This window comes from Triticum dicoccoides, chromosome 4B (assembly GCF_002162155.2).
Source record: "Triticum dicoccoides isolate Atlit2015 ecotype Zavitan chromosome 4B, WEW_v2.0, whole genome shotgun sequence".
NCBI lineage: Eukaryota > Viridiplantae > Streptophyta > Magnoliopsida > Poales > Poaceae > Triticum > Triticum dicoccoides.
This window is the reverse complement of record NC_041387.1, coordinates 60793293-60805585: the sequence shown is the minus strand read 5'-3', so window position 1 is coordinate 60805585 and position 12293 is coordinate 60793293. Positions and strand designations below refer to the sequence as shown.

Below are 12293 nucleotides of genomic sequence, written 5' to 3'. Positions count from 1 at the left end.
CAGCAGCGACTGCTGATGCAAGATTGGATCTTGGATCGAGACAAGAGACCGGAAAGGAAGATCAGGATCAGGAATCAGGAGAGGGGACGAGTTGCGGCGCCCAAAGGAGACCTAAACCTAGGCTCCAATGCCATGTTATGGATGCAACTTGATTGTATTGCAAGACCCAAAGGGCATATATATATTACACAAAACTTGGGGTACAAGGAAAGTAAACATAGCCTAATAAGACTCCTAGACCTAATACTAATACTCCTTAACACTCTGTCTGCCCAAAAAAGAAGCACACGCAGAAAATCATGCCTGTGTCAAAACCCGATGGAATGGATAACAATCGGGTATGGATATCCATTGGGTCCTCTCCTCTCAACATGTATACGCGAGACCTCAGGAAACAACAAAAACGCTTGCCAATTTTAAGATCAGCACTTCAGACAATATCAAATAAGCACAAGTCACAATGCATCCATTCTCAATCTAAGTTGCACATGAAATGACATGGCACAACATCAAAGATTCTCACAAAATGACATAGCACAACTTTAAAAGTCGGCGGAGTAAGTTACGATGCTGAATTTTTCTTTGCTTTTTTAGATAAAATTTTTACTATGGGGGAAACGATAGTATGGTGGATCAGAGAATATTGCCCTACAAGTCAGACTACTGGGTCGGGTTCGGGCATACCCACATGTATAGAATTATGTCCATGCCCTACCGAAGACTAGTTGGTTCAGGTTCGGGCGCTGCCCATGGGTGCAAAAAATATCCAAACCCTGCCCAGGTACCCGCAAATATCCATCGCCATCCTTACTGGAACAAAATTGGCATGTAAATAATGAAGAGATAGAAAAATACATACAGGAAAATTAAGTTGCTTAAGAAGCACCACAGCTTCTGCTCTTGCTTCAATAGGTTCAGAATCTGAATACAACTTTGCCTGCAAATTTACTTAAAATAAGTAAAGAGTAACAGCAGTAAACATGATGATACGATTAGGATAGCACAATTATTTAACAAAGCAATGGAACACATTATATGCCTCATTATATGCCTTGTAGCAAGGGGAAAACACCCTGAAGACTGAAATTTTACATCATTGCTGTCAAACTAGATGATACCCCGCGCATTACTGCGGAATTAAAGATTACTAAATAACGTATAGAATGTAAATCCATTCATTAAGATTCAAAGCATGTGGGAAATTTTAGCAAAACAAACAAAAACAAAAATCTTAAGATAAAAGATTATAAATCCCACTGAGACTGCACTAATGCGTGCTACATGGTACAGAGGCTCTTTCTATGTCTAGATCACACGGATGTTGATAGATCAAGATAGCAGATCCAGTGGCTACATCAACGTTGATGATGTGCATTGCAAGAACACAAAAATATAGCTATTAATGTTTGCTAGTGGGGCTGATGACGTGCAGGCATGCATAACTTGCTAATGTGGCATGGCTGCGTGTAGAGGAAAAATAGATTGTGGGTTCCAACTACTTAGGAATAGAGGATTAACATTAAGCTCTTCCATACAAATCTCAAATCTGAGCCAAAATGTAGACAATTACCTGAAGCTGTTGTATAACCAAATCCATTGCCTCCTCAGATGCTTTTTTACAGTCTTGAAAGGATGTATCACCATAGGCCTACCATAAAGAAAAATTATACAGATAATGCTAAAAATGTGTTAGGAAAGTTTCTAAGGCAGGGAAATAGCTGGACTGAACCTCAAAAATGGGTTTTGCTCCAGTAAAAAATCTGACTGCGTCCGCATATGCTTCTGCCTTGATGCATTTGTTGAGCCGAGTTGGCAGATCGTATATGAACTGCAAACAAAATATTGAAATTGGCATCATCTTAAGTTTGTTGCCCTCTGCATATCTTCAGCAATCAGAACTCACGGGTAGTGTTAATACTCTGAATAGAATATTAGAGCTCATGGAGCAAATATGTGAAAGAGCAGTCCTGAACAAGCATCTACATAGCATGTCTTCAACTAAGACAAAAACTCATGGTGGTCAAGCACAACATAGTTTCTATGTAATCTAAAGTAACTTGATTTCGGAAAAGTTGTGAATGGTCCATTTTGGATGAAATATGAGACACAACCACACAGATACACAAGTAAGAGCATCTCCAACAGAGGCGGAGCGCTAAAATAGTTTTACAGCGTCACTGTAGTACTTTTAGCGCGCCGCGACCAATATTGGTTTTCCACATGCCCAAAAACGCGTGGCCCAAAAAACACGCAGTGCAAATTATGAAGCGCGCGCGGTCCGGCGCCCAATATTTGCAGCGTGCGATAGCGTTTTTAAGCGCGTGCACTATTTTGCAGCATCTGCTGGAGCGTCTCCGGCGCCCAAAAAGGACGGTTTTTAGCGCGCGGAGCAGTTTTTGGGCGCCTGTTGGAGATGCTGTAATGTAATAATCATAACCCAACTTCCAAATGAAATAAGCTACAACATGCACTCCCCTAAAAAAACTACAAAATGCACAACAACTTATGTGTTATGTTGTACTTGCTTCACACAGAAGTTAAAACTTAAAATAACTATACAGTACAAACAAACAACAACAACAAAGCCTTTAGTCACAAACAAGTTGGGGTAGGATAGAAATTAAAACTTAAAATAACTATACAGTACCCTGGGTTTTATGCCAACTGTCACATTCAATTCTAGACATAGGACAAAATCAACAACATACATAGGTCCACTGGACCACTATAACATGGGCCAGGTTAGGCTAAATACAGAAAACAATGGAATATCACTAGCTTTAACAAATTGCAATTGCTGGGAATCACGTAGCCTAACTTGTATGTATAAATCATTGCTTGTCAAGGACAACAACACAAACGGTTCTGCATATTATTATTATTAGTTCTCGAGAAGAATAGCAAAAATAGAACAGGATTTACTTGAACTTTCCGGAGGAGATTGCGTGTTCGGTGTAATTTCTCTATGTTTTCTCTTTTGTTGAAAAGAGACGTGTTCACTGTGTCACTTCTTGACTGCACTGATGTTATCTGGCAAAAATAAAGGCAGATTGGTTCAACCATGTCCCAAGAAGTACATCAACAACATCATGATGCAAACCTTTGAAAGTAGTTGTTCCATGTTTGTCTCCATACCAGCAATGTTAGTCTTCATCCTGCAGGAGAAACATAGGTATATAAAGAACATTACCACTATAGCACGTAATAGCACTAGTATCTCAAACTCACTAATAGAAGGAAGAGCAGAGAGCTAACGCAGTGAAGGAAATACCATCACCTTTTTATAGTGTCAGTTGCACTTATAAATTTGTTATAATTCTCATATACTAGCATCTGTAAGTCTGTGTCCAGGTTCTTGATCTCGGCAGCCATCTTCACATGCCTCTGTAGAAGGGCTTCCAGATTTGATTGTTGCACCTACAGAACACAAGGAAGTCAGAGTTCTCCTCTGAAATTCAGAACTGCCAAGCTAAACTCTAGTTCCATGTGTCCTACTGCGCTGTTTTAATAATCAATAACCACTACCCATAAAAGACAAAGTTTGTCTCGCAAAAAACACTCAAAACCATTTTGCCTTTCGTATAAAACTATTCACAGCAAGCCAACACTGCAAGGAAATAGCTCGAGCAATTCAACTGAATATTGCAAGTTATGGGGTACTGATACGGAATGGGATACTGTTCACCAGTTCAAATATAGTTTATGGTAGCTCGTACAGGAACTCCACTTATCAGAATGGCGGTCAATCTAAGCTACAGTACAGAAAATGCTGGCAGAAAAACTATGGTAGTTGTGCTGAACACCATCACATGTACCTAGATACCATACTCCAGATTAAGCTTATACATAAATTCAACTGAGGTTTTACAATGGAAGGGAGACACATTTTACATCCACATGCATCATTCAACAAAATAATTATGAAAACAGAACTCTGTTTAAGGAGCCCATGCTTTAAATTATAGCCAGACGAGCAAAATGTGTTGCTGCAATGTGCATCAATCAGGTAAATTTTAACCAGAGGCTAACAATTGCCAGCTATTACAGGTAATCGTATTAGTTGCTAGTCTATCTAAAGCATGCCCAGCCATAAGATCCGGCCGAGACACGGAGAGCTGGATCTGGGAGACCACGTATAGAGGGAGCAGGGAGCATGTGGGCGAACCAGGACGTCCATGTAGACATCTGGGTTGAAGGAGGTGGAGTTGATGGACTCGAGCGGCGACGCGGTGGCGGCGGTGGGTGAGGGCCGCGCCGGGGACGCGGCGGTCGCGCCGGCGGCCGCGGAGTCGGTGTTGTAGAAACTGGCCAGGAGATCGCGCGTGCGCCGGGCCTTCTCGTCCAATGCCGTCGGCGCGGCGCCGACGGTGGTGGCCATTTCGCGCCGAGGTTGGAGAGGAGCTTTGGACGCCGGGGAGATCGGAGGTTGTAGGAGTGGATCGGAGAGGGGAAAGACGAGGGGTTCTTTTGGGAAGTTTTGCTCGTCTGGAATTTTACGGCCCTGGCCCTGCAGTGGACGGAATTCTAATCTACTGAACAAACGAAGCCATTAGGAGGGTCTGAATTGCAAATAGTAAAATGCATCATTGAACTTGCCAGGAAAGCTCACTTTGGTCGGGCAGTATAACCGCACCTAAGCTCTGCCCTCACAGCGATTTACGTTTTCAGCCGTCCGTTTTCGCGATCTGGGAGTTGCTGACCATCAAATTTCGTATCTAAGTCAATATGTTCCACAATCTATTTAAACTGGCCCAGCTGTCCTGTGGGCTGCTGCTCGGAGGCCGAATCGAAGGCATATGGTACACTGGGTCGTCGGCCAGCCCATTCCAGCGCTTCGCTAAAGGAGGTCCACTACAGGCTTTGGGATCCAGAGGAGCGACCGCGTCCAATTCGCTCGGCTGCCGTTTCCGAAACGCTCCTCCCCATACCCATCGCCGGTCCTCATCCCCATCCCTGGTGGCGCCCTTCATGGAGGTCAGCGGCAGGAATTCGTGGTCGCGCCCAATAGGATCCACGACGGCACATGTATACTCATGTCCTCCTTCTATCCTTTCTCCTCCATGTACGACCTTCGTTAGTCGCGTCCCATGCACCTCCGTTGCGGTGGGATCCATGGCGGCGCCCAACGGGATCCACGGCGGCGCGGCCACCATAGCCCAGCTCATCCACCGTTGCCTCCCCCCCTCTCCCAGCCCAACCCTTCCTCCCCTTCCTATTTGTTATAGAACAAAAGGAATGTTGATGTGTGACTGATCCACGCCATCTACTGTAGAACAAAAGGGATGGTGTGATCACAATTTTGTACATATGAAGTAATGCCCAATCCTTCTAATCACAAGTAAGCTTTGTTAAATTTTTGATCTATTTATTTGTATTGTGAGATTATTATCTCGTGCCAACACACCAGGCAAACCACTAGCTGAAAGATCGTGGATGTCGCCTAGAGGGGGGTGAATATGTGTTTTAAAATGATTATGGTATAGTCTTTAACAAATGCGGAATAAAACTAGCGTTTAATTTGTGAAACACACAATCTAAAATAACTAGGCTCACCCATGTGCACCAACAACTTATCTAAGCAAGATAAACAACTAAGTGATAGCAGGATATATGACAAGAAACAATATGGCTATCACAAAGCAAAGTGCATAAGTAAAGGGATCGGGTAAGAGATAATCGAGGCACACGGAGACGACGATGTATCCCAAAGTTCACACCCTTGCGGATGCTAATCTCCATTTGAAGCGATGTGGAGGCACAATGCTCTCCAAGAAGCCACTAAGGCCACCGTAATCTCCTCATGCCCTTGCACAATGCAAGATGTTGTGATTCCACCCAAGGACCCTTGAGGGCAGTCACCGAACCCATACAAATGGAGACCCTTGAGGGCGGTAATCAAAACCGTACACTTTGGCAACCCTTGGGGCGGTCACCGGAACCCTTACAAATTACTCGGGGCGATCTCCACAACCTAATTGGAGACCCCCGACACTTGCCTGGAGCTTTACACCACAATGATTGAGCTCCAAATGCACCGGCCGTCTAGGGCACCAAAGCACCCAAGAGGAACAAGCTATAGGGTGCCCAAACACCCAAGAGCAATAAGCTCTCAACTTTCACTTTCACGTATCACCGTGGAGAATTCAAACCTATGCACCAAATGCAATGGCAAGGGCACACAAAGTGCCCAAGTCCTTCTCTCCCAAATCCCACCACAACAACTAATGTTATGGAAGAAAGTGAGAGGAAGAACGAAGAAGAGAACACAAAGAACTCTAAGATCTAGATCCAAGGGGTTCCCCTCACTTAGAGGAGAAAGTGATTGGTGGAAATGGGGATCTAGATCTCCTCTCTCTTTTCCCTCAAGAACTAGCAAGAATCATTAGAGGGATTGAGAGATAACAAGCTCGAAGAAGGTCAACAATGGGGGAAGAACATGAGCTCAAGTGATTAGAACCAATGGGGAATAAGACCCCTTTTAAAGGCACTCACAAATCCAACTGTTATGCCCTCAGCGCGCACATAAGCGGTAGTACCGCTCGGGCGAGCGGTACTTCCGCTGGCACGGTAGTTTCAGCTGTAACGTGCAACTGAGAAACTCAAGAGGGCGGTAGTGCCGCCAGAGCGGTACTACAACTCCCACCAGCGGTACTACAACTCCCACCAGCGATACTACCGCTAGGTGTTGCGAGTACAGGTGCAAATGCGGTAGTAGAGTAGAGCAACGTGGTACTACCGTCCACTACTGCCGCTCTACTTCTGCAGAGAAAAACAAGTCCAGAACCCCAAAAACAAGCGCTAGTGTCCGTGGTACAGGAACCGCGGAAGTACCGTGTGATAGGTACCACCGCTGCCCAGGGCGGTACTACCGCTAGAAAGCAACAAAAAGGACTAAGCAAAACAGATGGATGCAAAGAAAGCCTAAACTACCGTAACTTCTGCAAATGATCTCCGAATTGAGCAAACTCAAGATTGTTGGATAGATGACGATGAGTACTATCCAAACATCGACTAGTTATAGTAAGAAGTGGTATGGGGAGTATGCTTAAGATATGGAGATGAGAAATCTCTATGAATGAAGAATCGACAAAAACTCCAACATCGAAAACATCATAGATGATGCATATATGAACTCGGTTTTTGATGAACTCGAGCTTGTCATGAAGATGACCAAAAGCTATAAAGCTCACAAAGAGAAACACCAAACAAGAACCAAGAAAGATGATGCAAGGATGCAATGGTTTGAGCTCTCTATGAACGATACGATCAAGCTACTTACTTGAGAGCCCCCCTTGATAGTATGACAATCGATCCTGTTGGAAATATGCCCTAGAGGCAATAATAAAAGAGTTATTATTATATTTCCTTATTCATGATAATTGTCTTTTATTCATGCTATAACTGTATTATCTGGAAATCGTAATACACATGTGAATACATAGACCATAACATGTCCCTAGTGAGCCTCTAGTTGACTAGCTCGTTGGTCAACGGATAGTCATGGTTTCCTGACTATGGACATTAGATGTCATTGACAACGGGATCACATCATTAGGAGAATGATGTGATGGACAAGACCCAATCCTAAGCATAACACAAGATCGTGTAGTTCGTTTTGCTAGAGCTTTTCCAATGTCAAGTATCTCTTCCTTAGACCATGAGATCGTGTAACTCCCGGATACCGTAGGAGTGCTTTGGGTGTACCAAACGTCACAACGTAACTGGGTGACTATAAAGGTGCACTACAGGTATCTCCGAAAGTGTCTGCTGGGTTGACACGGATCGAGACTGGGATTTGTATGATGGAGAGGTATCTCTGGGCCCACTCGGTAATGCATCATCATAATGAGCTCAAAGTGACCAAGTGTTTGGTCACGGGATCATGCATTACGGTACGAGTAAAGTGACTTGCCGGTAACGAGACTGAACGAGGTATTGGGATACCGATGATCGAGTCTCGGGCATGTAACGTACCGATTGACAAAGGGAATTGTATGCGGGGTTGTTCGAATCCTCGACATCGTGGTTCATCCGATGAGATCATCGAGGAGCATGTGGGAACCAACATGGGTATCCAGACCCCGCTGTTGGTTATTGCCCGAGAGCCGTCTCGGTCATGTCTACGTGTTTCCCAAACCCGTAGGGTCTACACACTTAAGGTTCGGTGACGCTAGGGTTGTATGAATATGAGTATGCAGTATACAGAATGTTGTTCGGAGTCTCGGATGAGATCCCGGACGTCACGAGGAGTTCCAGAATGGTCCGGAGGTAAAGAAAACTATATAGGAAGTGGTATTTCGGCCATCGGGAAAGTTTCCGGGTCACCCGGTATTGTACCGGGACCACCGGAAGGGTCCCGGGGGTCCACCGTGTGGGCCCACCCATCTCGGAGGGCCCCAAGGGCCGAAGTGGGGAGGGGAGCCAGCCCATAGTGGGCTGGTGCACCCCCCTAGGCCCACCCTTTGCACCTAGGGTTGAAACCCTAGGGTGGGGGCGCCCCACTTGCCTTGGGGGGCACTCCACCCCCCTTGGCCGCCGCCCCCTTGGGAGATTGGATCTCCCAGGGCCGGCGCCCCCCCTGGGGGCCTATATAAAGGGAGGGGGGAGGGGGCCAGCTGCACCCTGAAGTTCTGGCGCCCCCTCCCCCTGCTACACCTCTTCCTCCTCCATCACGCGCTTGGCGAAGCCCTGCCGGAGTGCTGCAGTTCCACCACCACCACGCCGTTGTGCTGCTGCTGGAGCTTTCATCGTCAACCTCTCCTTCTCCCTTGCTGGATCAAGACGGAGGAGACGTTACGCTGACCGTACGTGTGTTGAATGCGGAGGTGCCGTCCGTTCGGCGCTAGGATCTCCGGTGATAGGATCATGACGAGAACGACTACTTCAACCCCGTTCTTTTGAACGCTTCCGCGCGATCTACGAAGTGGTATGTAGATGCAATCTCTCTCCCATGACTCGTTGCTTAGATGAACTCATAAATGGATCTTGGTGAAACCGTAGGAAAATTTTTAATTTTCTGCAACGTTCCCCAACAGTGGCATCATGAGCTAGGTCTATGCGTAGTTCTCTATTGCATGAGTAGAACACAATTTTGTTGTGGGCGTAGATCTTGTCAACTTGCTTGCCGCTACTAGTCTTATCTTGCTTCAGCGGTATTGTTGGATGAAGCGGCCCGGACCAACCTTACACGTACACTTACGTGAGACCGGTTCCACCGACTGACATGCACTAGTTGCATAAGGTGGCTGGCGGGTGTCTGTCTCTCCCACTTTAGTTGGAGCGGATTCGATGAAAAGGGTCCTTATGAAGGGTAAATAGAAGTTGACAAAATCACGTTGTGGTTATTCGTAGGTAAGAAAACGTTCTTGCTAGAACCCAATTGCAGCCACGTAAAAGATGCAACAACAATTAGAGGACGTCTAACTTGTTTTTGCAGCAATTGTCATGTGATGTGATATGGCCAGAAGTTGTGAAGAATGATGAATGATATATTGTGATGTATGAGATCATGTTCTTGTAATAGGAATCACGACTTGCATGTCGATGAGTATGACAACCGGCAGGAGCCATAGGAGTTGTCTTTATTTTTGTATGACCTGCGTGTCATTGAAGAGCGCCATGTAAATTACTTTACTTTGTTGCTAAATGCGTTAGCCATAGAAGTAGAAGTAGTCGTTGGCGTGACAACTTCATGAAGACACGATGATGGAGATCATGGTGTCATGCCGGTGACAAGATGATCATGGAGCCCCGAAGATGAAGATCAAAGGAGCTATATGATATTGGCCATATCATGTCACTACTTTATATAATTGCATGTGATGTTTATTATGTTTTATGCATCTTGTTTACTTAGAACGACGGTAGTAAATAAGATGATCCCTTATAATAATCTCAAGAAAGTGTTCCCCCTAACTGTGCACCGTTGCTAAAGTTCGTCGTTTCGAAGCACCACGTGATGATCGGGTGTGATAGATCCTTACGTTCACATACAACGGGTGTAAGACAGATTTACACATGCAGAACACTTAGGGTTAACTTGACGAGCCTAGCATGTACAGACATGGCCTCGGAACACAAGAGACCGAAAGGTCGAACATGAGTCGTATGGAAGATACGATCAACATGGAGATGTTCACCGATGATGACTAGTCCGTCTCACGTGATGATCGGACACGGCCTAGTCGACTCGGATCGTGTAACACTTAGATGACTAGAGGGATGTCTAATCTGAGTGGGAGTTCATCAAAATAATTTGATTAGATGAACTTAATTATCATGAACTTAGTCTAAAACTTTTTGCAAAATATGTCTTGTAGATCAAATGGCCAACGCTCATGTCAACATGAACTTCAACGTGTTCCTAGAGAAAACCAAGCTGAAAGATGATGGCAGCAACTATACGGACTGGGTCCGGAACTTGAGGATCATCCTCATAGCTGCCAGGAAACAATATGTCCTAGAAGGACCGCTAGGTGACGCTCCCGTCCCAGAGAACCAAGACATTATGAATGCTTGGCAGTCTCGTGCTGATGATTACTCCCTCGTTCAGTGCGGCATGCTTTACAGCTTAGAACCGGGGCTCCAAAAGCGTTTTGAGCAACACGGAGCATATGAGATGTTCGAGGAGCTGAAACTACTTTTCCAAGCTCATGCCCGGGTCGAGAGATATGAAGTCTCCGACAAGTTCTATAGTTGTAAGATGGAGGAAAATAGTTCTGTCAGTGAGCATATACTCAAAATGTCTGGGTTGCACAACCGCCTGTCCCAGCTGGACATTAACCTCCCGGATGAGGCGGCCTGTCACAGAATCCTTTAGTCGTTCCCACCAAGCTACAAGAGCTTTGTGATGAACTACAATATGCAGGGGATGGTGAAGACCATTCCTGAAGTATTTTCAATGCTGAAGTCAGCAAAGGTTGAAATCAAGAAAGAACATCAAGTGTTGATGGTCAATAAGACCACTAAGTTCAAGAAGGGCAAGGGTAAGAAGAACTTCAAGAAGGACGACAAAGATGTTGCCGCGCCCGGTAAGCCAGTTGCCGGGAAGAAGTCAAAGAATGGACCCAAGCCTGAAACTGAGTGGTTTTATTGCAAGGGGAAGGGTCACTGGAAGCGGAACTGCCCCAAATACTTAGCGGACAAGAAGGCCGGCAACACTAAAGGTATATTTGATATACATGTAATTGATGTGTACCTCACCAGTACTCGTAGTAACTCCTGGGTATTTGATACCGGTGCCGTTGCTCACATTTGTAACTCACAGCAGGAGCTGCGGAATAAGCGGAGACTGGCGAAGGAAGAGGTGACGATGCGCGTCGGGAATGGTTCCAAGGTCGATGTGATTGCCGTCGGCACGCTACCTCTACATTTACCTACGGGATTAGTTTTAAAACCTCAATAATTGTTATTTAGTGCCAAGTTTGAGCATGAACATTGTATCTGGATCTCGTTTAATACGAGATGGCTACTCATTTAAATCTGAGAATAATGGTTGTTCTATTTATATGAGAGATATGTTTTATGGTCATGCCCCGATGGTCAATGGTTTATTCTTAATGAATCTCGAACGTAATGTTACACATATTCATAGCGTGAATACCAAAAGATGTAAAGTTGATAACGATAGTCCCACATACTTGTGGCACTGCCGCCTTGGTCACATTGGTGTCAAGCGCATGAAGAAGCTCCATGCTGATGGACTTTTAGAGTCTCTCGATTATGAATCATTTGACACATGTGAACCATGCCTCATGGGCAAAATGACCAAGACCCCGTTCTCCGGAACAATGGAGCGAGCAACCAACTGGTTGGAAATCATACATACCGATGTGTGCGGTCTAATGAGCGTTGAGGCTCGCGGAGGATATCGTTATGTTCTCACTCTCACTGATGACTTGAGTAGATATGGGTATGTCTACTTGATGAAACACAAGTCTGAGACCTTTGAAAAGTTCAAGGAATTTCAGAATGAAGTAGAGAATCAACGTGACCGAAAGATAAAATTCTTACGATCGGATCGTGGAGGAGAATATTTAAGTCACGAGTTTGGTACACACTTAAGAAAATGTGGAATCGTTTCACAACTAACGCCACCTGGAACACCTCAGCGTAACGGTGTGTCCGAACGTCGTAATCGCACTCTACTGGATATGGTGCGATCTATGATGTCTCTTACCGATTTACCGCTATCATTTTGGGGATACGCTCTAGAGACAGCTACATTCACTTTAAATAGGGCACCGTCTAAATCCGTTGAGATGACACCGTATGAATTATGGTTTGGGAAGAAA

General features: G+C 45.1%; 1 protein-coding gene across 1 annotated transcript in view; it reads right to left on the bottom strand.

Moving 5' to 3' along the window:
* LOC119295010 (vacuolar protein sorting-associated protein 51 homolog) overlaps positions 1–4462 on the bottom strand; it is an 18320-nt gene extending 13858 nt beyond the window's left edge. The window contains exons 1-7 of the mRNA XM_037573327.1: positions 4166–4462; positions 3278–3417; positions 3101–3155; positions 2923–3030; positions 1730–1828; positions 1571–1648; positions 860–937 (exon numbers count right to left, since the gene is read on the bottom strand). Coding sequence (XP_037429224.1) covers positions 860–937; positions 1571–1648; positions 1730–1828; positions 2923–3030; positions 3101–3155; positions 3278–3417; positions 4166–4378 — 771 coding nt within the window. The 5' untranslated portion in view covers positions 4379–4462. The remainder of the gene's footprint in view (positions 1–859; positions 938–1570; positions 1649–1729; positions 1829–2922; positions 3031–3100; positions 3156–3277; positions 3418–4165) is intronic.
* Positions 4463–12293: the final 7831 nt, after the last annotated feature.